General features: G+C 44.1%; 1 protein-coding gene across 1 annotated transcript; it reads right to left on the bottom strand.

The window, feature by feature from the left end:
- Window positions 1-1,256: 1,256 nt before the first annotated feature.
- On the bottom strand, window positions 1,257-26,750 carry ZNF136 (zinc finger protein 136). The gene is made up of 4 exons (XM_004060074.5): window positions 26,363-26,750; window positions 4,588-4,714; window positions 4,324-4,384; window positions 1,257-3,928 (listed from the first exon to the last, which is right to left on the bottom strand). Exons 1-4 carry the CDS (start codon window positions 26,363-26,365, stop codon window positions 2,497-2,499), a joined length of 1,623 nt encoding a protein of 540 aa, XP_004060122.3. The 5' UTR covers window positions 26,366-26,750; the 3' UTR covers window positions 1,257-2,496.
- Window positions 26,751-27,460: the final 710 nt, after the last annotated feature.

The raw sequence follows: 27,460 nt of genomic DNA, 5'->3' as shown, positions 1-27,460 counted from the left end.
CCTCCCAAAGTGCTAGAATTACAGGTGTGAGCCAGCACACCCAGCTGAGGATACTCTTGATTGGCAGGGCAAAGAATCAGGAAAATGGGCTAGATGACCAGGTCCAAACAGCCCACATGCATCTGTCTCTCCGTATGATGCCTCCAAAATCTGACTAATGCCTTCTTCACTTTGCATTCTAAACTTCCAGGAATTTAGGCTATTGATGCAGTCTACAGGTAACCATGAAAGAATAAATTCTGGGCCAGGCACAGTGGCTTATGCCTGTAATCCTAGTGCTTTAAGAGGCTGAGGCTAGAGGGTGACTTGAGGCCAGGAGTTTGAGACCAGTCTGGGCAACATAGCAAGACACCATCTCTACAAAAAAAAAAAAAAAAGATGAAAAACCAAAAATAAAAACATTAGCTGGGCTTGGTGGCACATACCTATAGTTCCAGCCATTTGGGAGGCTGAGGTCAGAAGGCCACCTGAGCTCGAGAGTTTGAGGTAACAGTGAGCCACAGTCGTGCCACTGCACTCCAGCCTGAGTGACAGAGTGAGACCCTATTTCAGAAAGAAAGAAAGAAAGAAATGAAGTCTGAAAAGTTTAGTTCCCATTACCCAGACTGACATGACACAATCCATGAAAGGCATCTCCCATTTTAGATTTTATTATTCTATCATAGCTGTCTCCTTATCCCACAATCAATTATACAAAGAGCAGCCAGAATAAATAACAAGGAGTAAAGAACAACAGGTTAAAATAATAATTCACGAGACTACAGTCTGTGATAAACTTTACATACTTAGAATTAACAACAACTCTTTAATAGGAAGGAAAATAAAATTATTTGAGCCAAGAAAAAAAAAATGGGCTAGGTGTGATGGCTCACACATGTAATCCCAGACTTTAGGAGGCTGAGGTGGGTGGATCACTTGAGGTCAGGAGTTCTACCAGCCTGGCCAACATGGTGAAACCCCATCTCTACTAAAAATACAAAAAATTAGCCAGGTGTGGTGGCACATGCCTGTAGTCCCAGCTTCCTAGGAGGCTAAGGTGGGAGAATCACTTGAACCCAGAAGGCAGAGGTTGCAATGAGCCGAGATCGCGCCACTGTACTCCAGCTTGGGCAACAGAGCACAGAGCGAGACCCTGTCTCAAAAAGAAAAAAGAAGAAAGAAAAAAGAAAAAAGGAAAAAAAAGGAGCTGTTCCAATAAATATGATGGAATATATATAATGTGGAAAGGGAATCAAGAACCTGCTAAATGAAGCAAGTAGGTTCATACCAACATTTATTAAGACTTATTTTTCAGTGGTCCTCAATCACAGAACAATTAAGCAACCATATACAATTTAACATACCTGAATATGAGAAACACATTTAAATTCATTGTTGGATTAAACACATTTCAAAATGGAAAGACAAATATTTTATTTACTGACCTAAAACAACACTACCTATGAAATTCATGCACTATTGCTTTCAGATTACTTACAGAATTATATCAATTTAACATTTCTTTGTGAGATTAAGCATTTGAAATCCATAGTCAGAGAACTATTTTAAATATGAGCCACTAATTAACAAAATATACATATAGCTTCTACATTTCCATCAGGTTATGTATTTTCTAGAGACTACATGACCCGCTATGCATGAGGCTTTTTGAAGTACTTACATTTATAGGATTTTGCTGTATTAGAAGTTTTCAAATGACTTTTTTTTTTTTCTGAGATGAGGTCTTGCTATGTTTTGCACACTGGTCTCAAACTCCTGACCTCAAGTGATCCTCCTGCCTCAGCCTCCCAAAGTGCTGGGATTACAGGTGTGAGCCACCACACCCAGCCAGAGCCAAAACATCTGCTCAAATTCAATACCTCAACTAGTGAGGCCCTGCTGGGATTGAAATCCAGCATCTCCTGTTTGCCAGACAAGTACTTTAACCCACAAAGCCACAGAGCCCTCAAATGACTTTAAAAGTATAATGGAAAACCTTCCTTGTAGTTTTCACATTTATAGTGTTTTGATCCAGGGTACATTCTTACATGTTGTTGAAAGCATGTGGGCTGGCTAAAAACGTTTGGACATTGCTTATATTCAACAGCTTTCTCTTTTGTGTGTTCTTTCATGGCTTCAAGTGGAACTAAAATGACTAAAGGCTCTCCCACACTCTTTACATTTACCAAGGTTCTCTCCACTACGCATTCATGTGTGACAGGGTTGTGTGATGACAAAACCTTTCCTACACCCTTTACCCAGAGTTTCTCTCAAATATGGGTTCCTTTCCAAAAAGCATTTGTTTGGTTTTCTCCATGATGAGTTCTTTCATGTATTTGAAAGGAACTAAAATGATTGAAAGCTTTCCCACGTTACTTCATTTATATGGCTTCTCTCTAGAATTCTTTCATGTATTAAAAAAGGCACTGACAGAATTTCATGCTTTCCCACGTTACTTACATTCATAGGGCTTCTCTTCAGTGAGTATTTTAATGTATCTGACATGAACCCAGAGCATTAAAGGCTTTCCCACATGCATTTATAAGGTGGTCCATCTTCAGCGTGTGTTAACATGTGTCTCTGAAAGCTGGCACGGCAAGAATAGGCTTTCCCACATTCCTTACAATGATAGGGTTTCTGTCCAGTGTGAGTCCTTTCATGCAGTCGAAAGGAACTAGAAGATCTAAAGGCTTTACCACATCGCTTACATTCAAAGGGTTTCTCACCAGTGTGAATCATTTCATGTGTTCGAAAGGAGTTGAGATAACTGAAGGCTTTCCCACATTGCTTACACTCATAGGGTTTCTCTCCAGTATGAGTTCTTTCATGTATTCGAATTGATGTTGAAGAAACGAAAGCTTTACCACAATGTTTACATACATAAGGTTTCTCTCCAGTGTGAGTTCTTTCATGTATTCGAAATGGACTCAGAGAATGAAAGGGTTTCCCACATACCTTACATTTATAAGGTCCTTCTCCAGTATGCTTTATCATGTGTCTTCGCATACTTGGGATACAACTGAATGCTTCCCCACATTCCTTACATTCATAGGGTTTTTCTCCAGTGTGAGTCCTTTCATGTATTTGAAAGGTACTGGCAGATCTAAAGGCTTTACCACATTGTTTACATACGAAGGGTTTCTCACCAGTGTGAATTCTTTCATGTAGTCGAAGGGAGGGGAGATAACTGAAGGCCTTCCCACACTGCTTGCATTCATAAGGTTTCTCTCCAGTATGGGTTCTTTCATGTATTCGTAAGGTTGGGGAACAACTGAAGGCTTTACCACATTGCTTACATTTAAAGGGTTTTTCTCCAGTGTGAATTCTTTCATGCACTTGAAATGAACTCAGAGAATGAAAGGGTTTCCCACACACCTTACATTTATAAGGTCCATCTCCAGTGTGCTTTATCATGTGTCTTCGAACACTTGTGATACAAGTGAAGGCTTTTCCACATTCCTTACATTCATAGGGTTTCTCTCCAGTATGACTTCTTTCATGTGTTCGAAATCTACTGGGATAATCAAAAGCTTTCCCACACACCTTACATTTATATGGTGTATATCCACTGTGTGTGATGATGTGTCTTCTAATTCTTTTGAGAGAAAAGAAGGTTTTTCCACATTCCTTACAATCATAGAGTTTCTCTCCAGTGTGAATTATCTCATGTGTTCGAAAGGAGTGGTGAGAACTGAAGGGTTTCCAACACTGGTTACGTGTATCTGGCTTCTCTCCATATTCCTGATATTCCTTTGGTTCATGTCCACTGTGATCTTTGATGTGTCTATTAAGGGATGACTGACCCATGCTGACTTCTCCATATACAATGCTTTCACAGAGTTTCACTCCAGGGATTTTCTTGCTCAGATTCTGATTTGCAAACTGGCTAAAAATTCCTCCACGCTGACTACCATCCTTAGTTTGATAGAGTCTTTCTAACATATGACTTCTGTAAAAAATGAGAAGGACATTACTAAGGATTTGTTAATCGTTTTATATTAATAGCTATTAAACTTGCATTTTCAATATTATCAGGTAAAGCGTAGACTCGATGCCAAGTCTGATTTGTTTGAGCATGAATGAATTCAATGCTCTGCAATGGGCTTGACCGCAACTATCACTCAAACAGTGATATTCTTAAATAGTTTCTTAATTCTCTTGCCAAATGAACATTTTTATAAAAACTGAACATCTGTTTACACTGAAGAATATGTATTTGGGGAAAATATTCAAAAAATAAATCAATTTGAAGCTTGGCTTATCAGTTATGTTTGCCTGTTTTTAAAATTTCATGACATGCTAAGATACTTTCAAGTGAATTTGCTTTCTCTGAGTACAAATTACCTTAGATTTCTCCCTCGGTGTTTGTAGTGATCTTTAATGTTCTGGTCCTTCCATTTTTTCCCTAAAACAGAGACCCAGAAAAATTCAGAATTAGTGCAAAATTATAGAAAAATTATTAGATTCTAGGTTCATGTTACCCTGTGACTATGCCCGTTTTAGCCCCCCAAGTATTCTCCCTCCATGATGCAAACCATGGAACAGCATCACTGCACAAGAAGCACTTCTTCTTTAATTGACTAAGTGATGGAAGTATACAATCCTTACCTATAGAGGCCAGATTCCTCATGGTTTCCCACATCACATCTCTGTAGAGATTCTTCTGGGAAGGATCCAGCAAAGCCCACTCCTCCTGGGTGAAGTTCACATCTACATCCTCAAAAGCCACCGAGTCCTGAAACATCCCACATATGTGGAGAGGAGAATGGGTGAGACAGACAGGGCTGGGGAACTGTACTCAATTCATAAGAAGTTCACATGTTTCAGGGGTCTGCAAACATTTACTCCACTGTTTGGTCATCATACTCACTTCCTTCCACACAGCAACTCTCATACTAGAATTGAACTATCGGGTAGAACAATAGCAGTGTCTGATCATCTTTCTTGGTTGTGGCTGCAAGGAGTAATACGTGCTGCCTGAGTCCCAGCTAATGTCTGCTCATACAGTGGACCTGTAGAACCTGTCATAACGAAGTCCTACCACCTACTGTGCAAAAGAGTTTATATTAGCAGTCCTGAGACTGCTTACCCTTAAAAAAAGGCTCCTCACTCCTCACAACATTCATCTGAGGTAGGAGACCAACAGGACTTGTATTCTGATCACAACCCAACTGGCCAAAACAAGATCTGGCACAAGCAGGATAAAGTAAAGAAAGGGGCCAAAACCAGCAGACGACAAGAACAGCGATCTCTAGATGCTCTCACTGCTCATTAGCATAAAACACTCCCACCAATGCTATGACAGCTTACAAATGCCATGGCAATGACCTGAAAGTTATCATTCCTTCCTTAGAAAGTTTTAAATAACCCACCACTTAATTTGCATATAATTGAAAGTGGGTATAAATATAGTTGCCAAGAGACCATATGTTGCTGACTCTGGGTGTACTGCCTATGAGTTAGCACTGATCCACAAAGACCAGTACTGTTAAATAAAACACTGCTATCTAACACCACTGGCCTGCCCTTGAATTCTTCCCTGGGCAAAGCCAGAAACCATCCTGGGATAAGCCCCAATTTTAGGGCGCACCTGTCCTGCATCACATCCATTCCTGGTATCTGGGAAACGGATTTGGGGAAGGAGCCCAATGACCTATGTAAGAGTAGCTTGGTGCCTAAACTCTTTATGGAAAAAATATGAAAATGTCTGGTGTCCCACCCTCTGAGAGTTTGGGAATTTGTTACACGCGCAACACATAGTGCCCACCTGATGAGCCCCCAGAAACACTCCAGGAAGCATTTCACATGTGTTCTCACAATTGGTTACTGGGAAAATTAAGCCCATCTTCTGTTATTATACTAAGAGAGAATACTTGCAAGCTTGTACCTATCCTGCAGATCAAATATGATTAAGTACTAAATGAGACTAATGAAGGATTTTTAACCTTTTTTTTCAGACGGAGTCTGGCTCTCTGTTGCCCAGGCTGGAGCGGCGTGATCTCGGCTCACTGCAAGCTCCGCCTCCCGGGTTCACGCCATTCTCCTGCCTCAGCCTCCTGAGTAGCTGGGACTACAGGCGCCTGCCACCATGCCTGGCTAATTTTTTGTATTTTTTAGTACAGACAGGGTTTCACCATGTTAGCCAGGATGGTCTCAATCTCCTGACCTCGTGATCTGCCCGCCTCGGCCTCCCAAAGTGCTGGGATTACAGGCGTGAGCCACCACACCCAGCCCTTTTTTTTTTTTTTTGGATGGAGTCTTGCTCTGTCGCCCAGGCTGGAGTGCAGTGGCAGGGTCTTGGGTCACTGCAACCTCTGCCTCCCAGGCTCAAGCGATTATCCCGCCTCAACCTCCCGAGGAGGTGGGAGTACAGGCACGTGCCACCACACCCAGCTAATTTTTGTATTTTTAATAGAGATGGGGTTTCGCCATGTTGGCCAGGCTGGACCCAAACTCCTGACCGCAAGTATCTGCCAGCCTTGGCTTCCCGAAGTGCTGGGATTACAGGCCTGAGCCACCACACCCAGCTTGATAAATCTTCACTAAATTGGTGAAAATAAATTGGTGAATTCACCGATTTATCTACCTACTTTCTCATCAAAATGTATCAGTGGCCGGGTGAACTGGCTCACACCTGTAATTCCATCACATTGGGAGGTTGAGGCAGAAGGATTGTTTGAGCCCAGGAATTCAAGATCAGTTTAGGCAACGCAGTGAGAACGTCCGTCTCTACAAAAAAATTTTAAAAATTAGCCAACAGTGGTGGTGCACGCCTGTAGTCCCAGCTACTCAGGAGGCTGAGGTGAGAGGACTGCTTGAGACCAGGAGTATGAGAATGCAGCAAGCTATGATGGGTGCCACTACACTCCAACTTGGGCAAAAGAGGAAGACCCTGTCTCAAGATAAACATACATAGATAGATAGATAGATAGATAGATAGATAGATAGATAGATAGATAGATAGACAGACAGACAGATAGATTGATTCAGTTATGTGAAGCCATAATGAAGAGTGATTCTCCCTATTTCTCTGAGCTTTTTCTCCCTGTAGCCTTCTCAAGGCTACACTCTAGGATTCTATTTGAAATCATAAAAAAGGAGCTGGGAGCGGTGGCTCACGCCTAAAATCCCAGCACTTTGGGAGGCCAAGGTAGGAGGATCACTTGAGCTCAGGAGATTGAGACCAGCCTGGGAAACATGGTGAAACCTTATCTCTACAAAAAATTAGCCAGTCGTGTAGCCTGCACCTATGGTTCTAGCTGCTCAGGAGGCTGAGGTGGGAGGATTGCTTGAACCGGGGAGGTGGAGGTTGCAGTGAGCCGTGATTGTGCCACTGTTAACTCCAGCCTGGAGCCAGACTGTGTCTCAAACAAACAAACCAAAAAAAACCAAAACAACAACAACAACAAAATCACAAAAAAGAACAGACCTGAGAAACTTACTGCATATATGTTCTGGGGGGAAAAATTAAATACAAATTTTTAACAAATATAAGGGTAGATATTTATTTTTCTGAGATCCACCTCTCATCTCTTTGGAAATATTTTAGCCTATCTTTCAAGCTTTAATGGTAAAATACATTTTACATGATGAAGTAAGTAAACAAATCTTCTTAAGGTGACAAAATCAGGGAAGGCCACTCTGACCTGGAACACAGAGAAATCTGACTTAACTGCCCAGTCAGGTCATCCTATCACATGGGACATCCCCCCAACCCCCATCCTGTCACTAAAGTGCTGCTCACCGACCCTTCCCAGAGACAGTGGACTGTGCCCCCACCCCCATGCCTAAGTGCATTTTGCTTTTCAAGTTCTTGCATAACCTGGCAGAGGTGGGTTTTCCTTGTCTTTTGGGATCATTTTCTCCCTTCAAGTACTCTGAGAGAATCCAGAGGGCAAGAATCATTTTCTGTCTTTCCCCTCAATACCGCCATCCAATTAGCTGACCACTAACATGTCTCCAAAGAATGAAAACTGGGGCTAGAGAAAAACAAGCTGAGTGTCCCAAGAGGTGAGCTTTTCAGAGGAAGAGTAAACCATGTCACTGCTTCTAGGTCCAAGGCATCCAGCGGCTCCCCTGAGGGGCCATATGAGCTGATACTCACTAGACCCTCCAAGAGACATGGAAGCTATGGGCTTCTTGGGGCAGCCCCAGTCAGTTCTGAACCCCAGGACCAGGAAAAGAGAGGACAGGCTGAGGGCAATCAACCCTGCAAAGTTTCCAAAGGGGAACCTCAATGCAAAGGCATTCTGATAAGGGTTTGCACTTAGAGAAGATAAAAGAGAGACACAAAGCTTTTTCACAATGGAGTTTCAGGTGGTTATTCTCTGCTTACCTCTCAGGCGAAAAGGTCACAAACATAAAAGAAATCTTTATAAAACTGTCGTCCACTGCTTTCTGCAAAAATGATAAACTTAAAATATGACATCTTTCTCTAATGGAGAAGGAAGGACAAATAGTCAGCTGGGCGTGGTGACTCACACCTGTAATTCCAGCACTTTGGGAGGCCGAGGTGGGTAGATCACTTGAGGTCAGGAGCTCGAGACGAGCCTGGCCAACACGGTGAGACCCCATCTCTACTAAAAAACACAAAAAAATGGCCGGGCGCGGTGGCTCATGCCTGTAATCCCAGTACTTTGGGAGGCAGAGACAGGCGGATCGCGAGGTCAGGAGATCGAAACCATCCTGGCTAACATGGTGAAACCCCGTCTCTACTAAAATTACAAAAAAATTAGCCGGGTGTGGTGGCGGGCACCTGTAGTCCCAGCTACTCGGGAGGCTGAGGCAGGAGAATGGTGTGAACCCGGGAGGTGGAGCTTGCAGTGAGCCAAGACTGTGCCACTGCACTCCAGCCCGGGCAACAGAGCCAGACTCTGTCTCAAAAAAAAAAGAAAAAAAATTATCAATAGTTAGAATTTATATATTTCAACTGAGGTATCTTACGGGAAGCCATGTCTAATTCATCATAAGAAATATTTCAGTGTTTAGGTAATAAATTTAGCACCACTCCATCTTTTTTACTTCTGGGTAAGAACTATCACAATAACCAAGGCCAGAAATAACCTTGCTTCTTCATAGTACACAATCCAGAGAAGGTTCTTGCTTTGAATAGCAATCAATACACCTAAAGCAAGCACACGTCCTATAAGAAATTCTTTTGGGCTGGGTGTGGTGGCTCATGCCTGTAATCCCAGCACTTTGGGAGGCCGAGGCTGGCAGACCACCTGAGGTCAGGAGATCGAGACCACCCTGGCCAACATGGAGGAACCCCGTCTCTATAAAAAATACAAAAATTAACCAGGCATGGTGACCTGTGCTTGTAATCCCAGCTACTCAGGAGGGTGAGGCAGGAGAATAGCTTGAACCTGGAAGGCAGAGGTTGCAGTGAGCCCAGACTGTGCCACTTGCACTCCAGCCTGGGCGACAGAGTGAGACTCCGTCTCAAAAAAAAAAAGAAAAAAAAAAAAAGAAATTCTTTTGAGCACTCTCCTATTGATACACCACACAGTCACGTATGGTTTACTATCATATTTATGATGACTTTTTTTTAATACCTTCTTTGACAGGAGCTATGGTCCTGATAATCTTTGGAAAAAGGTTAAAAGCTTGATTTAACTTTTGGTATCATAAGTGAATGAGAAATAATTCTTGTGATAAAAACTGTGACTACATGAGCATGAAAATGAAAATTTATGTGAAAAAAACACACCTAAAATTGTATGCACAGAATATTGATTCACAATTTTTCTCTTTTTTTTCTTTCTTTCTTTTTTTTTTTTTGTGAGACAGAGTCTCATTCTGCTGCCCAGGCTGGAGTGCAGTGGTGTGATCTCGGCTCACTGCAAGCTCCGCCTCCCAGGTTCATGCCATTCTCCTGCCTCAGCCTCCCGAGTAGCAGGGACTACAGGTGCCCGCCACCACGCCCGGCTAATTTTTGTATTTTTAGTAGAGACAGGGTTACACCGTGTTAGCCAGGATGGTCTCGATCTCCTGACCTCATGATCCACCCACCTCGGCCTCTCAAAGTATTGGGATTACAGGCGTGAGCCACCACTCCCGGCCTGATTCACAATATTTAACAAATAACGCCACAAAATTATAAAGTTTATTATAAAGTTGATCTGATCCATGATTGCAATGGAATTTTTTATATAACTTAGCAGCAAATGAAAAAGACATTAACATTTGTTAGCATACATGCTGTTCGAAACCAGTTAGTAAACTATTTCTAAGAAACATGTCCAAAAATGTTGCTTGAGGAAATAATACATACTATGTTTGATCACATACAATCAAACCTAACTCAGGGATTCAGCTGTGAATAATAGGAAAGACCCACAATCTTCCTGATATGAGGAAGGTGCTTAATCTCACAAAAGAGTTCTGGGTGAAACCAGACACTGCAGAAAGAGTATATAAACAAGTTCCCATGTAGCTGTTTTTGACAGCACCATTGTGGATGTGGATGTCAAACTAAAAAGCTTTTTAGCACAGCAAAGGAAACAATTAACGGAGTGGAAAGGCAGGCAACACACGGAGTGGGAGAAAATACTTACAAACCATATATCTGATAAGGTGTTAAAATCCAAAATATATAAAGAATTCAAACAGCTCAATAGCAAGAAAACAACCCAATTTTAAACTTTTATTATTTATTTATTTTTGAGATTGAGTCTCACTCTGACACCCACATTGGAGTGCAGTGGCCCAATCTTGGCTCACTGCAACCTCTGCCTCCCAGGCTCAAGCCATCATCCCACCTCAGCTGGGAGTAGCTGGGACCACAGGTACGTGCCACAATGCTCAGCTAATTTTTTGTATATTTGGTAGAGATGAGGTTTTGCCATGTTGCCTAGGCTGGTCTCAAACTCCCGAGATCAGGCAATCCACCTGCCTCAGACTCCAAAAGTGCTGAGATTATAGGCATGAGCCACTGGGCCTGGCCTCCAATTTTTTAAATGGGCAAAGGATCTAAACAGACATTTCTGAAAAGAGCAAATATAAATGACAAAGACATTCATGAAAAAATGTTTAACATCTCAAATCATTAGGGAAATGCAAACTAAAACCTCAATGAGACATCACACCTGCGAGAATGACTGTTACCAGAAAGATTTTTCAAAAGTCTGGGTGCGGTGGTTCATGCCTGTAATCCCAGCATTTTGGGAGGCCAAGACAGGTGGATCACGAGGTCAGGAGTTCACGACCAGCCTAGCCAACAGAGTGAAACCCCATCTCCACTAAAAATACAAAAATTAGCTGGGCATGGTGGCATGTGCCTGTAATCCCAGCTACTCAGGAGGCTGAGGCAGGAGAATTGCTTGAACTGGGACCCGGGAGGTAGAGGTTGTAGTGAGCCAAGATCGCGCCACTGCACTTCAGCCTGGGCTACAGAGCGAGACTCCGTCTCAAAACAAAAATAAACAAACAAAAACTTCCATACTTAAGTGGGACGTAGCCCAGAAAAGCAACACTGTTTTCACATTTGAAAATCACAATATTAATAGAATCAGTATCAAAAACATTTGACAAGGGTCAATATCCTTTCAATACCTCTTCCACCATGAAGACATTCAGTAAACTGGAAATGGAAGGGAACTTCCTTAACCTGAAATAAGGTATCCATGAAAACCCCACTATAACATCATACTGATGGTGACACTGAATGTTTCCCCCTAAGATCAAATACAAAGACAAGGATGTCTGTTTTCGACACAGCTATTTAACATGCTAAAAGATGCTACCAGGGCAATCAGGCAAGAAAATGAAATAAAAGCATTCCAGATTTTAAAGGGCATACAAACACAGCCTCTGTCTCCCCATCAGACATACAAAATCACTCACACTTTGTCACTGCACATATAGGTGGACATACCCAGGTAGACACACAAACCCTCAGAGATAACACCTCAGAGACATAAACAGGTGCTGCAGAGACAAACACAGCCCAGGCCTCTCCACTCCTCCCCAGCTTTCTCTCTCCCCTTAGGACTAAGCACCATCTGACACACTGCATATTCTACTTATATCTTGTTTCTTGTCTCCCACCCTGCTTCAGGCAGATAGGGTTATTTGTTCAGCTCTGTTTAATGCAGCACCCACTAGGAGATCTGTTACAAAAAAGGAGATTAATACTCATGGAAAGGCTGGGCGCAGTGGCTCACGTCTGTAATCCCAGCACTTTGGGAGGCTGAAGCAGGTGGATCACCTGAGGTCAGGAGTTTGAGACCAGCCTGGCCAACATGGTGAAACCCCATCACTACTAAAAATACAAAAATTAGCTGGGCGTGGTGGCAAGCGCCTGTAATCCCAGCTATTTGGGAGGCTGAAGCAGGAGAATCACTTGAATCAGGGAGGCGGAGGTTGCAGTGAGCCGAGATCCCGCCACTGCAGTCCCACCTGGGCAAGAAGAGCGAAACTCCATCTCAAAAAAAAAAAGTACTCATTGAATCAGGAGATCATACACACACAGGGGTTTTACACAAACCTCATCATAGGCCCACATTCACTTGATTTTCAGAGTGAATTCTTTAAAACCCATCCCAGGTGGCAGAGGGGTGTCTCTTAACCTCCAGACCAAAGGTAGGTTTATCCAAATGAGCTGAAAATTTAGGTCCAGGCAAACGATTGTACACAGATGTTTATAGCAGCATTATTCATAATTTTCAAAATTTGGAAGCAACTGAGATGCCTTACAGTAGACAAATGGATACATAACAGCTACCTCCAGACAATGGAGGTACTAAAAATAAATGAGCTAAAAGGTAATGGAAGAACCTTAAATGTGTATTACTTTTTAAAAAAAATTTCATGATCACATGCCCGCAAATGCTTATTACTAAGTGGAAGAAACAACTTTGAAAAGACCACATACTGTATGATTCAAACTATATAACATTGCAGAAAAGACATAATCATAGAACAGTACAAAAATCAGTGGCTGCCAGAAGTCAGGGGGAGAGGGATAAATAGGTGGATGAGAGGGTTTTTAGGACAATCAAACTACTCTGTATTACACCATAACAGAAATGTCACTGTATAGTTGTCAAAACTCATAGAATGTACAACTGCAAGAATAAATTCTAATGTAGGCTAGACTTTGGATGACAATATTATTGTCTCAAAATAGGTTCAATTGTAACAAATGTACAACTTTGGTGCAGAATGTTGATAGCTGGAGGGGTTGTGACTGAGTGGGAATAGGGGGCATAAGGGAACTCTGTACTATGTGCGCAATTTTGCTGTGAACCTAAAACTACTCTAAAAAGTAAAGTATAAGGCCGGGTGTGGTGGCTTACACCTGTAATCCCAGCACTATGGGAGGCTGAGGCAGGCAGATCACCTGAGGTCAGGAGTTTGAGACGAGCCTGGCCAACATGGCAAAACCCTGTCTCTACTAAAAATAGAAAAATTAGCCAGGTGTGGTGATGCAGGCCTGTAATCCCAGCTACTCAAGAAGCTGAGGCAGGAGAATCATTTCAGCCCAGGAGGTGGAGGTTGCAGTGAGCCAAGATAGCATCACTGCACTCCAGCCTGGGCGACAAAGCAAGACTCTGTCCCAAAAAAAAAAAAAAAAAAAAAAAAAATCGAAAGAAAACAGAATCTCTCTCTCTGCCCTTCAACTGACCTCCTTTCACTTGCTCTTTTTTCTCTGCAAGGCAGACCATAGAAACCAAAAATACACTCTAATCTACTCTGCCTTTCTGTCTTGGAGCTAGTCAATATGGCGAAACACTATCTCTATTAAAAATACAAAAAATTAGCTGGGCGTGGTGGCACACGCCTGTAGTCCCAGCTACTCGGGAGGCTGAGGCAGGAGAACAGCTTGAACCGGGAGGCAGAGGGTGCAGTGAGCTGAGATCAAACCATTGTACTCCAGCCTGGGCAACAGAGCAAGCAAGATTGTCTCAAAAAAAAAAAAAAAAGAAAGCCATCCTGACTAACATGGTGAAACCCTGTCTCTAGTAAAAATACAAAAAATTAGCTGGGTGTGTTGGTGGGCGCCTGTAGTCCCAGCTACTCGGGAGGCTCAGGCAGGAGAATGGCGTGGACCTGGGAGGCAGAGCTTGCAGTGAGCCGAGATGGTGCCACTGCACTCCAGCCTGGGCAACAGAGCGAGACTCCGTCTCAGAAAAAAAAAAAGAAAGAAAGAAATTAATGCTTGTTGTTTCAGGCATCCAGTCTGTGGTTATTTATTACAGCAGGCAAAAATGACTAAGATAGGGAGGTTCTAACATATGTCAAGGATTTGAAATCTATAGTAATCAGGAGAGTATGGTATTACCAGAGAGACAGACAGACAGACCAATGAAAAATAGCAAAATCTGAAACAAGGGCATCTATTTAAGGCCCAAGAACCTGTGACAGAGCAGGCATTGTCAGGCAGGGATAGAGATGACAGATACTTCGACACAGGGACAGGGACAAATGGTTATCTACAAGAGAATATTCAACCCTCTGCATATCATCTAAGTGAAAAAAACACACCTTGCTATTCCCCTCACACCACAACAATCAACACAAAAGGCTTCTGTGACCAACTGTGTGGGGATTTCTCCACATCAAAAAGCAAGTAATTGGCCAAACGTGGTGCCTCACGCCTGTAATCTCAGCACTTTGGGAGGCCGAGGCGGGCAGATCACCTGAGGCCAGGAGATTGAGACCAGCCTGACCAACATGGAGAAACCTCGTCTCTACTAAAAATAAAAAAGTAGCCAGGTGTGGTAGTGCATGCCTGTAATCCCAGCTACTGGGGAGGCTGAGGCAGGAGAATCACCTGAACCCGAGAGGCAGAAGTTGCAGTGAGCCAAGATCATGCCATTGCACTCCAGCCTGGGCAGCAACAGCGAAACTCTGTCTCAAAAAGAAAAAAAAAAGGCAAGTAATCAATTGTGCAGCATATAGCCGCTGGGTGCCTGCCAAACCGATTCGATTATGAAGCTATCTACCTGGAGACAGCAGCAGATGCCACAAGTTGAGGGCTCAGTCCTACAAGACTGACCCCACACATCCGACAGCAGTGGCAAGACCAGGCCTCTGGAACTTCTGACCAAAAGGCTTCAAATTGAGGGTCCCATAACATCCTTTTTCGGCTCAATTAACTCGCCAACACAGCTCACAAAATTCGGGAAAACACGTTTACAAGTTTATTATAAAGGCTATTTTAAAGGCTACAAATAAACAGCCAGGTGGAGATGTATAGGGCAAAGTCTACAAGGGTCCCAAGCACAGGAGCTTCCATTCCGGTAGAGTTATGGTATGACTCGCTCCTGGCATGAGGATGAGTTCTTGATCACCTTCCTATAATACAAGCCTCCCTGAGTTCAGCTGTCCAGAAGCTCCCCATACCCTATCCTCTTGGGCCTTTTATACAGACATCATTCAATAGGAATGATAAAAGCATGGCGTTTTATACAGACGTCATTCAACAGGAATGATAAAAGTATGGAACACCCCGTAGAACTGTAATTGGACAAAAAGAGTATGGACTAATACTAATAGATTGAGTGGGAAAACCAATAAGGCCTGTCTGCTGACTCTTCTTAGCCTCTGTGTACATTCTTTCCTCCTGGGTAGAGGGTAGGATCCTTTCTGAAATGGGGGTCTTAAGACCTGCAAAGAGACAAGGTATGTCAGAAAATTCCTTTATGGCCAGCTCCAAGACAGAAAGGCAGGGGAAGATCAGAGTATATTTTGGCCTGTCTTGGGGAGAAATAAAGGCTATGAAAGGACTGTGGATGAAAGCATATATATATATATATATATATATATATAAAACCATTATATATAAAAATCATAATCTCTTTATAAAATAATCAGTTAATTGCAGACTTGCCTGTTATCCTGAATTCATATAATTTTATGTTACTTCAGTATCCAATTTATTAGGTTGGTGCAAAAGTAACTGGGGTTTTTGTCATTACTTTTTTTTTTTTTCTTTTTGAGATAGAGTCTCACTCTGTTGCCCAGGCTGGAGTACAGTGCTGCCATCTTGGCTCATTGCAAACTCCACCTCCTGTGTTCAAGAGATTCTCCTGCCTTAGCCTCCTGAATAGTTGGGATTACAGGCATGTGCCCCCACACCCAGCTAATTTTTTTATTTTTTAATAGAGACGGGGTTTCACCATGTTGGCCAGGGTGGTCTCCAATTCCTGACCCGAAATGATCCACCTGCTTCAGCCTCCCAAAGTGCTGGGATTACAGGTGTGAGCCACCGCGCCCAGGCATTTGTCATTCCTTTTAATATAGGCTTAACTTTCTCATACCAGAAGCAGGGCTCAATCACCCCTAGCACCATTTGTAGTTCTCTGCTTCCTCCCAGTTCCTCCATGTGGTTGATCCACTCATCTGCCTTACAGATCACCTCCGTAAGAAACACCTAGATACAATTTATTTGACTCTTCTACTGACACCCACACTCCTATGGACTGAATAGACACGCTGTAGTGACCACCTGGCAGTCACAGCGTGACTCCATATAACTCGTGCTTCCTTCTTCTAAACACACCAACTAAAACCTCCTGAAGAGAAACTGGGTTAGGTAACACCTTGGACCCCAATAAAGGATTTGGCCCACAATTCCCTCTTTCCCTTGCTCCCCACTGACAGGCTGAGGGCATGTGTCACAAATAGTTCCACCTACCTGCTGGCCTACAAGACACGCTACTCTCCTCTCTCCGGGAATTTTTTTGTTTTTTTTTTTTGAGATGGAGTCTGGCTCTGTCGCCAGGCTGGAGTGCAGTGACGCAATCTCGGCTCACTGCAACCTCCGACTCCCTGGTTAAAGTGATTCTCTGGCCTCAGCCTCCCGAGTAGCAGGGATTACAGGCACGCACCATCACACCCAGCTAATTTTTGTATTTTTAGTAGAGACGGGGTTTCGCCATGTTGGCCAGGATGGTCTCGATCTCCTGACCTCGTGATCCTCCTGCCTCAGCCTCCCACAGTACTGGGATTACAGGCGTGAGCCACCCCACCCGGCCTCTGGGATTTATAAGTAATAAACTCCTTCTGTTATTTCCTGTGTTTGTTGAATTGTCTCCTCTGAGTCTCACCTAATTGCCTAACTGACACACCTGACTACTATTTGAACCTAACTACTATCATAATCGGGGCTCTCTTGGTAGGAACAGAGTGGTAGTGTTTATTAGCCACTAATAGATACCGGATTAGTGGCTACTCTAGTCTAGGATTAAACTGACAATTGTCAGACAAGATCTACAAGGTGCCTGCTTGTACAGAGCAAGTATAAACAAGTGTGCTGTGAGAGGGACACCTGGTCATGGGTATAACATCTAGGCATCAGGCCCTCCAACAGAATGAAGAAATATCCCTTGAAAGGCACATTGTAAATATCCTCCAAGAAATCCCCCAGAGCCACACCAGGACAGGGATAAAGTTTTAGCCAGTCTCCAGCTATAAACAAGATCAAATTAGAAAAACACAAACCTCTTAAAAACAAAAGCAGCCAGGCACAGTGGCTCACGTCTGTAATCCCAGCATGTTGGGAGACCAAGGCAAGTAGATCACTTGAGGTCAGGAACCCTGTCTCTACTAAAAATACAAAAATTAGCCGGGCATGGTGGCTTACACCTGCGATCCCAGCTACTCGGAAGGCTGAAGCACTGGAAACGCCTGACGCCAGGAGGCGAAGGCTGCAATGAGCCAACATCATGCCACTGCACTCCAGCCTGGGTGGCAGAGCGAGACTCTGTCTCCAAAAAAAAAAAAAAAAAAAAAAAGAGAAAATAAAAAATTTAAAAATTTTAAAAAGTAGCAAACTTTCATAAGTTACAATTTTTTTTCCAACTTGACAGTAGGGAGAGTGTTCTTTATTTAACCTGGGAGCACAGATTCAAGTTGCCCTAAATATACACTCCCTAGAGTGTTCTCTTACAAGAAAATTAAGTAGGCCTGAAAGGAAGAGCCAAAGTCAACTCAATTAAAATCAAGAAGAGTACCCTTCCCCACCCTTGATGATGGTGCATGCAGAAGGCGGCCAAAAAAGCCAACAAACAAAAAAATTTAAAAGAGTCCATCAAAATGTAGAATGGAGTGAAAAGATAAATCACTCCCTGGAACAAAATATTAGCAATCCCTATAAATGAAAAAGAATTAGCCTACAGAGTAAGTTAAAAAAAGAAAAAAGGGAAGAAATGAAGCAATAAATATACAAATGACTTTAATGTGACAAGATGACTGAAAACTATTTTACAGAAGATGAAAGGCCACACAGAAAAAATGCTCAATCCTAGTGTAAAAAGCAACATGTAATCACACAGAGAAAAATAAAGAGAACTACTTACAAGGAGTAAATACACATGCATACATGGTCAGATGGTTAATCCATATATTCCATTGGCATTCCCAAGTCAATCTGAATTTATCTGTAAGCTACATCCCAGGGATTTTTTTTTTCCAATGTATAAAAAACTTACAAAGCAGCCGGGTGCGGTGGCACACACCTGTAATCCCAGCACTTTGGGAGGCCGAGGCAGGCGGATCACGAGGTCAAGAGATCAAGACCATCCTGGCCAACATGGTGAAACCCCATCTCTACTAAAAATAAAAAAAATTAGCTGGGTGGGGCCTGGCGCAGTGGCTCATGCCTGTAATCCCAGCGCTTTGGGAGGCCAAGGTAAGCAGATCACCTGAGGTCAGGAGTTCAAGACCAGCCTGACCAACATGGAGAAACCCTGTCTCTATTAAACAAACAAAATTAGCCGGGCGTGGTGGTGCATGCCTATAATCCCAGCTACTCTGGAGGCTGAGGCAGGAGAATCACTTGAACCTGGGAAGCAGAGGTTGCAGTGAGCTGAGATTTTGCCACTGCACTCCAGAGTGGGCAACAAGAGTGAAATTCCGTCTCAAAAAAAAAAAAAAAAAAAATTAGCTGGGTGTGGTGGCATGCGACTGTAATCCCAGCTACTTGGGAGGCTGAGGCAAGAGAATCACTTGAACCCAGGAGGCAGAGGTTGCAGTGAGCTGAGATCGCGCCACTGCACTCCAACCTGGCCTGGCAACAGAGCAAGACTCCGTCTCGAAAAAAAAAAAAAAATTTATGAAGCATGGCTGGGCACAGTGGCTCATGCCTATAACCCCAGTGCTGAGCCCAAGGGTTCGAGATTAGCCTGGGCAACATGGCAAGACCCCATCTCTATAAAAAAATACAACCATTAGTCAGGCATGTGGCACACGTCTGTAGTCCCATCTACTTGGGAGGGTGAGATGGAAGGATTGCTTGAGCCTGGGAGGCCAAGGTTGCAGTGAGCTGTGACTGCACCACTGCACTTCAGTCTGGGCCACAGAAGACCTGCCTCAAAAAAAAAAAAAAGAAGAAGTTTATGAAGCATTAGCACTTGGAGACAAAAACAACAATTACATTGGCAACAGATAAAATACTAACAACTCAAATCAAGCAGTGGAATGGTTAGTAACCTGGGTGACCCACAGCCTCAGAAAGCAGCATGTGTGCAACGGACTGAGGCAAAGAAACCACAAAAGGCCGGGCGCGGTGGCTCACGCCTGTAATCCCAGCACTTTGGGAGGCCAAGGTGGGCAGATCACGAGGTCAGGAGATCGAGACCACCCTGGCTAACACAGTGAAACCCCGTCTCTACTAAAAATACAAAAAATTAGCTGGGCGTGGTGGCAGGCACCTGTAGTCCCAGCTACTCGGGAGGCTGAGGCAGGAGAATGGCGTCAACCCGGGAGGCAGAGCTGGCAGTGAGCCAAGATTACGCCACTGCACTCCAGCCTGGGGGACAGAGAGAAACTCTGTCTCAAAAAAAATAAAAATACACAAAAATTAGCCAGGTGTAGTGGCGGGCGCCTGTAAGTCCCAGCTGCTCGGTAGGCGAGGCAGGAGAATCGCATGAACCCGGGAGGCTGGGCTTGCAGTGAGCCAAGATCGCTCCATTGCACTCTAGCCTGGGCAACAGAGCGAGACTCCGTCTCAAAAAAAAAAAAAAAAAAAAATTCAGAATCAGTACTGTGGTCACCTCTGGGTACAGAGAAGGAGGATGAAATCAGGGAGACATGCCAGAACTGCCCAAGGCTTATTTGTTTACCTTTACCCACATTCAAAAGTTTACTACACTCTCACTGTGGAGATGTAGCTCAGAGTGGCTTCTCCTAGGCAATGAGTGAGGAATATTTGAGTAATTAGAAAATATAATCCTCAGAGCACTACTCACCCTACTGTCCCCTCCTCAGTGTGGAAATGCTCCCTCCTCCAGGGTCTTAATTCTCACCAGCAACCACTCACCAAGTCGATGTAAGGTTCTGACCTGTGATGTCATTTTTTCTGACAACAAATATGTGGAGACTGCTCAGTATCAACTAACTTTCCAACACCAGCTGGGGATCCAGTAATTCAATTCTGACATCACCTGGTATTAGCCCAGACCCCACAAGTCCAGGGCCCACCCCAGGACACAGCCCCCACTGCAGATGCCAGTCCCGGCCCTGATGTGCTGGGAGGGTGGTACAGCAGGGGGGAGTGGAGGCACCCTTAATTCTAACCAACTGCATATAAATCCAACAAATGCTCCTCACTTTCAATAATTTGCTAGTACTACTAACAGAACTCAGAAAAACACAAGTTTGCCAGTTTGTTATAAAGAATGACCCCTATAATCCCAGCACTTTGGGAGGCCAAGGCAGGTGGATCACCTGAGGTCAGGAGTTCGAGACCAGCATGGCCAACATGGTAAAACCCCATCTCTACTATAAATACAAAAAAAATTAGCCGGGCCTGGTGGCAGGCACTTGTGATTCTAGCTACTTGGGCGGCTGAGGCAGGAGAATCGCTTGAACCCGGGAGGTGGAGGTTGCAGGAAGCTGAGATCCTGCCATTGCATTCCAGCCTGGGCAACAAGAGTGAAACTCCATCTCAAAAAAAAAAAAAAAAAAAAAATGGATGACCCAAGAACAGCCAAATGGAAAAGATATATATGACCAGGGAAGTGGAGGTCCCCTGGAAGGCCCCAGCCCTCGACTTCAACTGTCCTCTGGGAGGAGTCACACAAGGGCCAATATTCACTAGACCCTCCAGGGAAGGGAGTATAGGACCCCCTTCCCTACAGGACTTGAGTACCACCCTCCTAGCACATCACTGTGTTCACCAACCAGGAAGCTCTCCGAATGTCTTCATTCCAGAATTTTTACATTAACAGAACTCAATATCCAGCCTCTCCCCCTTTACTGTGGTCAAAAATGGGGCTTGTCGGGGGCGTGGTGGCTCATGCCTGTAATCCCAGCACTTTGGGAGGCTGAGGTAGGCAGATCACCTGAGGTCAGGAATTGGAGACCAGCCTGGCTAATATGGTGAAACCCCGTTTCTACTAAAAATAAAAAAATTTAGCCAGGCGTGGTGGTGTGCGCCTATAATCCCAGCTACTTGGGAGGCTGAGGCGGGAGAATTGCTTGAACCCACAGGCAGAGATTAGAGTGAGCCGAGATCGCGCCATTGCACTCCAGCTTGGGTAATGAGAGCGAAACTCCGTCTCACAAAAAAAAAAAAAAAGAAAAAGAAAAAGAAAAGAAAAAAAATGGGCATTTGTAGTCAGTACCTGGCTTTGTTATTTTTTAAAAAAAAGGCCGTGAAGTAATGGAAAAGGTATCTTTGCATGAGTCTGCTTCTGCAAAACATAAAGAACTGAGTGGTTAACGGGGCAGTGATTTCTATGACCATATCTATTTAACTGGATTATAGGGCTTGAGTAAAACTCAACATTATTAGCAGTTTGGCTTTGCTTTCACAGAATTAGTTTAATTGTAGAATAAATTGTACAAATTGGGAAAGTCTCTGAGGGGCAGACTTAGATGCTTTTGCCTTTTGTAGAAAGGTTTTAGGTAGAGATGGGGTGTGGTGGCAGGCACCTGTATTTTTTTTAGTAGAGACGGGGTTTCTCCATGTTGGTCAGGCTGGTCTTGAACTCCTGACCTCAGGTGATCCGCCTGTCTTGGCTTCCCAAAGTGCTGGGATTTCAGGCGTGAGCCACCGCACCCGGTCTTTTCTTTTTTTTGAGACAAAATCTGGCAATGTTGCCTAGGCTGGTCTCAAACTGCTGAGCTCAAGCTATCCTCTGGCCTCAGCCTCCCAAAGTGATGGGCTTACAAGCGTGAGCCACGGCATCAGGTCTACAAATGCCCATTCTTTGCTTCATAAAACATTAACTGAACAGTTTTGTCCTCACTGATCAGTGGGAACAAAACATTTGTTAACCAAACATTCCTTAAATTTGTGTCTCTGACACAGATCATCAAAGATTTGGCTTCATGACTCTTCAATGTACTAGAATGAGATTCTGCTTCTTAGGGGAAAAGCCACAGAACCTACACATATCATGTAGATAATTACTCCAAAATATAGAGAACTACAGATGCAAGCCCTTGACTTGTAAATTTCCTCCAGGCCCTTAACTTTGACCCACTCTCAGCCTGAACAAATAGGCAACACTTCCTAAGAACAGAATAACCTCAGAATAAAACATGCTCTGATCTAGGTCTGATTTTGCACCCTCCATCCTGCCTTCTTCCTCCTCATCTTCTTTCTAATCTTGTTTGCCCCTTCCTATGAAAGAAAACACTTTTCTGCCTAAACTTTCAGATCTTTGCAGATCTTATATTTGATTGGTGCCTTCCTTTATGCAGTACTCCTTTGGATTGGCCTCAGTTTGGAGTCGCTGGCCTCAGGCCTCTGCACCCCAGTCAAGGCTACCCACTTCCCTTTACATACCTCATGTGGATATTTAAAGAAAATATCCATGTTTAATGACTCATGTTTGATGAATCCAGCAAAATCAATCTTAATGTTTATGGGAGGGAAGAAAATTAAGGCACATTTACATCATAGCTGAACAGAAAAAGCACAAGAATCTACTCTTTTCAGACAAAGATGTCACTTAACTACTATTTCCATGATAACAAATCATTTAGTAAACAAAAATCCTATTAGAGGATTCCTAGTTGTTGCCAGGTCCTGTTCCCTAAGATTTAGAATTAATCTGCTAAGTTCCAATAACAGGAAACAGAACAGTTATTCACTGTCACAAATTCTCCACCTTGCAAGAGAAATTGATGTTTTGGTGAATCTTTGTAATTCCCCAATTTATCTACTAACTTTCTTGGGAAACCATATTCATTTTTCTGAAGCCATAATAGGAGAGTTGGTTCTCCCCACCCCCATTTCTTTTCCCTGATAATATTCTCAAGGTTAAGCCCTGGAATTCCATTTCAAGTCACCCAACAGAACACAGATCTGACAAACATACTACACATATACTACATATGATCTGGGAAAGAATAAAAGAAAATAAGAATTTGTTGTTAAGCAGTTTAAATTTTTTTTTCTTTTTTTTTTTTTTTTTTGAGACGGAGTCTTGCTCTGTCACCCAGGCTGGAGCACAATAGCACGATCTCAACTCACTGCAACTTCCACCTCCTGGATTCAAGTGATTCTCCTGCCTCAGCCTCCTGAGTACCTGGGATTACAGGCGCCCACCACCACACCTGGCTAATTTTTGTATTTTTAGTAGAGACGAGTTTTCACCAGGTTGGCCAGGCTGGTCTCAGACTCCTGACCTCAGGTGATCCACCTGCCTCAGCCTCCCAAAGTGCTGGGATTACAGGCGTGAGCCACCGCACCCAGCCAGCAGTTTAAATTTTATTGACCTTCCAGTTTCTTTTAAAAAGTTTAAGGTCACACCGCTAAGTCTGACGTGCTACATACAGATGGTGCAGAATATGAGTATGAAGAGATACACATTGGTCCATGTTCCAAAAGATTACAGAATCATCTCCATAAATACACAAAGAATTATTGTGAAGACACAAGGGCACTGTCCAGGTTTTCTAAGACACTTTTCTAAGTGACTTGAGGCATAAAATCCACACCACTGTGAACACACACATTGTAGACTTTGTGTCTCTGACACGGACCATCAAAGATTTGGCATCATGACTCTCAAATGTACTGGAATGAGATTCTGCTTCTTAGGTGAAAAGCCACAACACCTACACATATCATGCAGATAATTGCTCCAAAATATGGAGAAATACAGATACAAGCCCTTGAAAATAAGAATTTTTAAAATGTGGAATATAAGACTAATCTCTTTCCCCCTGAAATCTACCTCTTGGGAAATACATTATCTTCTCTATGAAGCTCTACTGATAAAATGCACTTTCAACTAAATGAAATACTCAAGCTGAACTTGTTGTTAAGGCAAGAATCCCAGGGAGAAGCAGTGCTGACCTGGAATACAGACATTCATCTGACTCCAGTGTCAGCAGAGGTCATCTTATCAGTTGGAACATCCCTCTACCCCCATAGTGCTCACTGAAATGCTCAGTGACCACCCGCCCAAGAGACACTGCATTATGCGACACTGTGTACCCAAAGTGCATTTTGTTTTTCAGGTTCTTCCACCACCTCGCTGAGATAGTTTTTCTCCCTTCACAAGGCTGAGAGAATACAAAGGACAGGAATCATTTCTGTCTTTTCCCTTGTCGACCTAAAAAGTAGAGGCTGAAGCACAAAATATGACCCAAAGTGCCTGAAAAAGGGGGACAGGATGTGGGCTGATACAAAGTTGTTTGTCAGGAATTCTCACTGATTTACAGAAGTAACATTGATAAGCGCGTGGCTATGCACTGTTAAGCTATAGGGTGTGGGTTCCAGGGTCCCGTGCTGCATTAGTAAGTTGATTATACCTACTTGTGGCAATAGCAGTTTCAAAAGATGAATTCATAGCTTCAGGGAGTTAGAAGGTGATTGCTGTATCATTTGAATGTCTCTATATGCCCGTTCATTTAAAAGGACCCACATTTACCAGACGAAAATTATTTTTTTTAAGCCGGGTGCAGTTACGCCTGTAATCCCAGCACTCTGGGAGGCCAAGGCAGGCGGATCACGAGGTCAGGAGATCAAGACCATCCTGGCTAACACGGTGAAACTCCGTCTCTACTAAAAATACAAAAAATTAGCCGGGCGTGCTGGCATGCGCCTGTAGTCCCAGGTACTGGGGAGGCTGAGGCAGGAGAATCGCTTGAATCCGGGAGGCAGAGGTTGCAGTGAGCCGACATCACGCCACTGCACTCCAGCCTGGGTGACAGAGAGACTCCGTCTCAAAAAAAAAAAAAAAAAAAGTTATCTGGGAGTGGTGGCGCAAAACTGTGGTCCCAGCTACAGGGGAGGCTGAGGCAGGAGAATCGCTTGAACCCAGAAGATGGAGGCTGCAGTGAGCCGAGATCACGTCACTGCACTCCAGCCTAGGCGACAGAGCGAGACTCTTTCAAAACACACAAAAAATTTTCTTTTCTCAATCCTCAATATCAGCATCTGATTGGCTGACCACCAGTGTGTCTCCAAAGGATGGAAACGGGTTGGGGGAGGAAAAGCTGAGTGCCCCCACAGGTTGGCTATTTAGAAGCAGGGTATGCTAGATTTATCCTAGTCCCAGGGCATTCTCCCAGCCTTCTATTTCAACTGTCCTCTGGGAAGACTCACCCAAGACCCAATATTCACTAGACCCTCCAAGAGACTTGGCAGCTGTGGGCAGCTTGAGTCAGCCCCAGACAGTTTTGAAACCCAGAACCAGGAAAAAATAAATAGGAGGGGGCGCTGAAGGCATATCACCCTGTAAAGATTCCAAAGGGGAACCTCAACTCAAAGACATTCTGATGAGGTATCTGTGCATAGAGAAGATAAAAGGACAAGCACAAAGGTTTTTTACAGCGGAGTGTCAAGGCTATGAACAGAAAACAAACCTTGATGAAAGAGTAATCCATTGCTTTGTTGAAAAATAAACAATGAAAGCACAATATTTGAAATGTAGAATATAGGAGAAACGGTTGCTAATGTCGTGAATGGAAGGGGAGAGGTTGGCGTTTGGAAAAGCGAAAAGAGAACAGGAAATTTGGGGATTTACTGCAAGCCCTGGAAACAGCAGGCTGGGGGACAGAGTGAGGATTTGGGACCCTGCATCCCATACACTTAGAAAACTCAGGGAAAAACGGGTGTCCTCTGTGGAGAGAAAAGGAACTGGGAACCTCATACACCACAGCTCCTTCCACGCACAAGTCAGGATTTCCCCCACCCCATGACCCTCGCGTGGGCCCCGCACAATCTGAAGAGACTTGAGTCTCCGGGGCCGGGGCCGCAATCGCGGCACAGGGCGGGACGAGGACGCCCGGGGTCCCGGCTGCCGGCCCAGCCCCACCCTGAGGCCGAGGGTACCAAGGGCTGAGCTGCGCCAGAGGGACTCGGTACGCAGACCCAGAGTCGCCCACGGGAAGGCCCGGGCCCCGCCGCAGCCAGTTCCGGTTGTCCAACCAGCCCCTCCTCCCTGTCTCGGGACGCAGGGCCCGACACACTCACCATTTCCTGACTCCCGGGTGTCCCAGCTTCCTCCCTCCGGATCCCAAGGCAGGTACAGGGAACCGCGCCACAGACACTCCAGGCGAGCCACTCTGGGCCTCTGGGACTAGCGAAGCGAAACCAAGTACGGCAGACGCGAGAAATGAAAATCCCGCGAGAAGGTTGAACGTCTGCAGCTGCGTCCCCGACGGCGCGCCTGATTGGACCGATCGCAGAGCTCCTCCCCGGCGCCCCTGATTGGGTACAGCTTCGGGCTCTGCCCCCTGCATCTTGACAGATGTGAATGACAGGAGATGTGAAGCACAGATGAGTGAAGCGGGAATGAGGGGTCTTGGCCCCAGTCCTCAAACGCAGGGTGGACTTCTTCCTCTCGTCCCCTTCACTGTACTTGGTCTGCGGGGGATGGGGAGATGGGAGATACTTGCATTTTAGCAGAACTTAATCCGGGTTTACCAAAGGAGATACTTCCTGTACTCAGTGGGTCATTTCTTCATCTACCTCTTGCATGAGGAGTCACAGGTGTGCGCAGGGAGTTCCAGGCAGGACTGGAACAGAAGAAAGGGCGTGATATTCCCAGGGATCGGGAATTTGGGATGAGGATATGGGAAGCGTGCCCAAGGCTTTCTCATACCATACCTCTTTATCTCTCTCTCTTTTATTTTTTACTTTATTTACTTATTTATTACTTTATTTACTTATTACTTTATTTATTTATTTGAGACAGGGTCTAGCTCTGCCACCCAGGTTAGAGTGCAATGGCATGATCATAGCTCACTGCAGCCTCCATCTCCTGGGTTCAAGCGAACCTTCCGCTTCAGTCCCCTGAGTAGTAGCGACTACAGGTACATGCCACCAAGCCCGGCAAATTCTTTAATTTTTTGTAGAGACAGGATTTCGTTTGTTGTCCAGGGTGGTCTTGAACTCCTAGCCTCAAGTGAACCTCCCACTTTCGCCTCCCAAATCAATCTACTCATTTTCACCCAAGAAAATAAAAAACTGCCAACAAGTGAATAAAATTATTAAATGCATGGAAAAACAAGTTCTATTTCCGTAATCTGTAAAAAAATCAAAAGAGAAGTAAAGCGAAAATTTGAACTA

Source organism: Gorilla gorilla, chromosome 20 (genome assembly GCF_029281585.2).
Source record: "Gorilla gorilla gorilla isolate KB3781 chromosome 20, NHGRI_mGorGor1-v2.1_pri, whole genome shotgun sequence".
Classification (NCBI taxonomy): Eukaryota; Metazoa; Chordata; class Mammalia; order Primates; family Hominidae; genus Gorilla; species Gorilla gorilla.
This window is presented reverse-complemented; position numbering and strand designations above follow the sequence as displayed.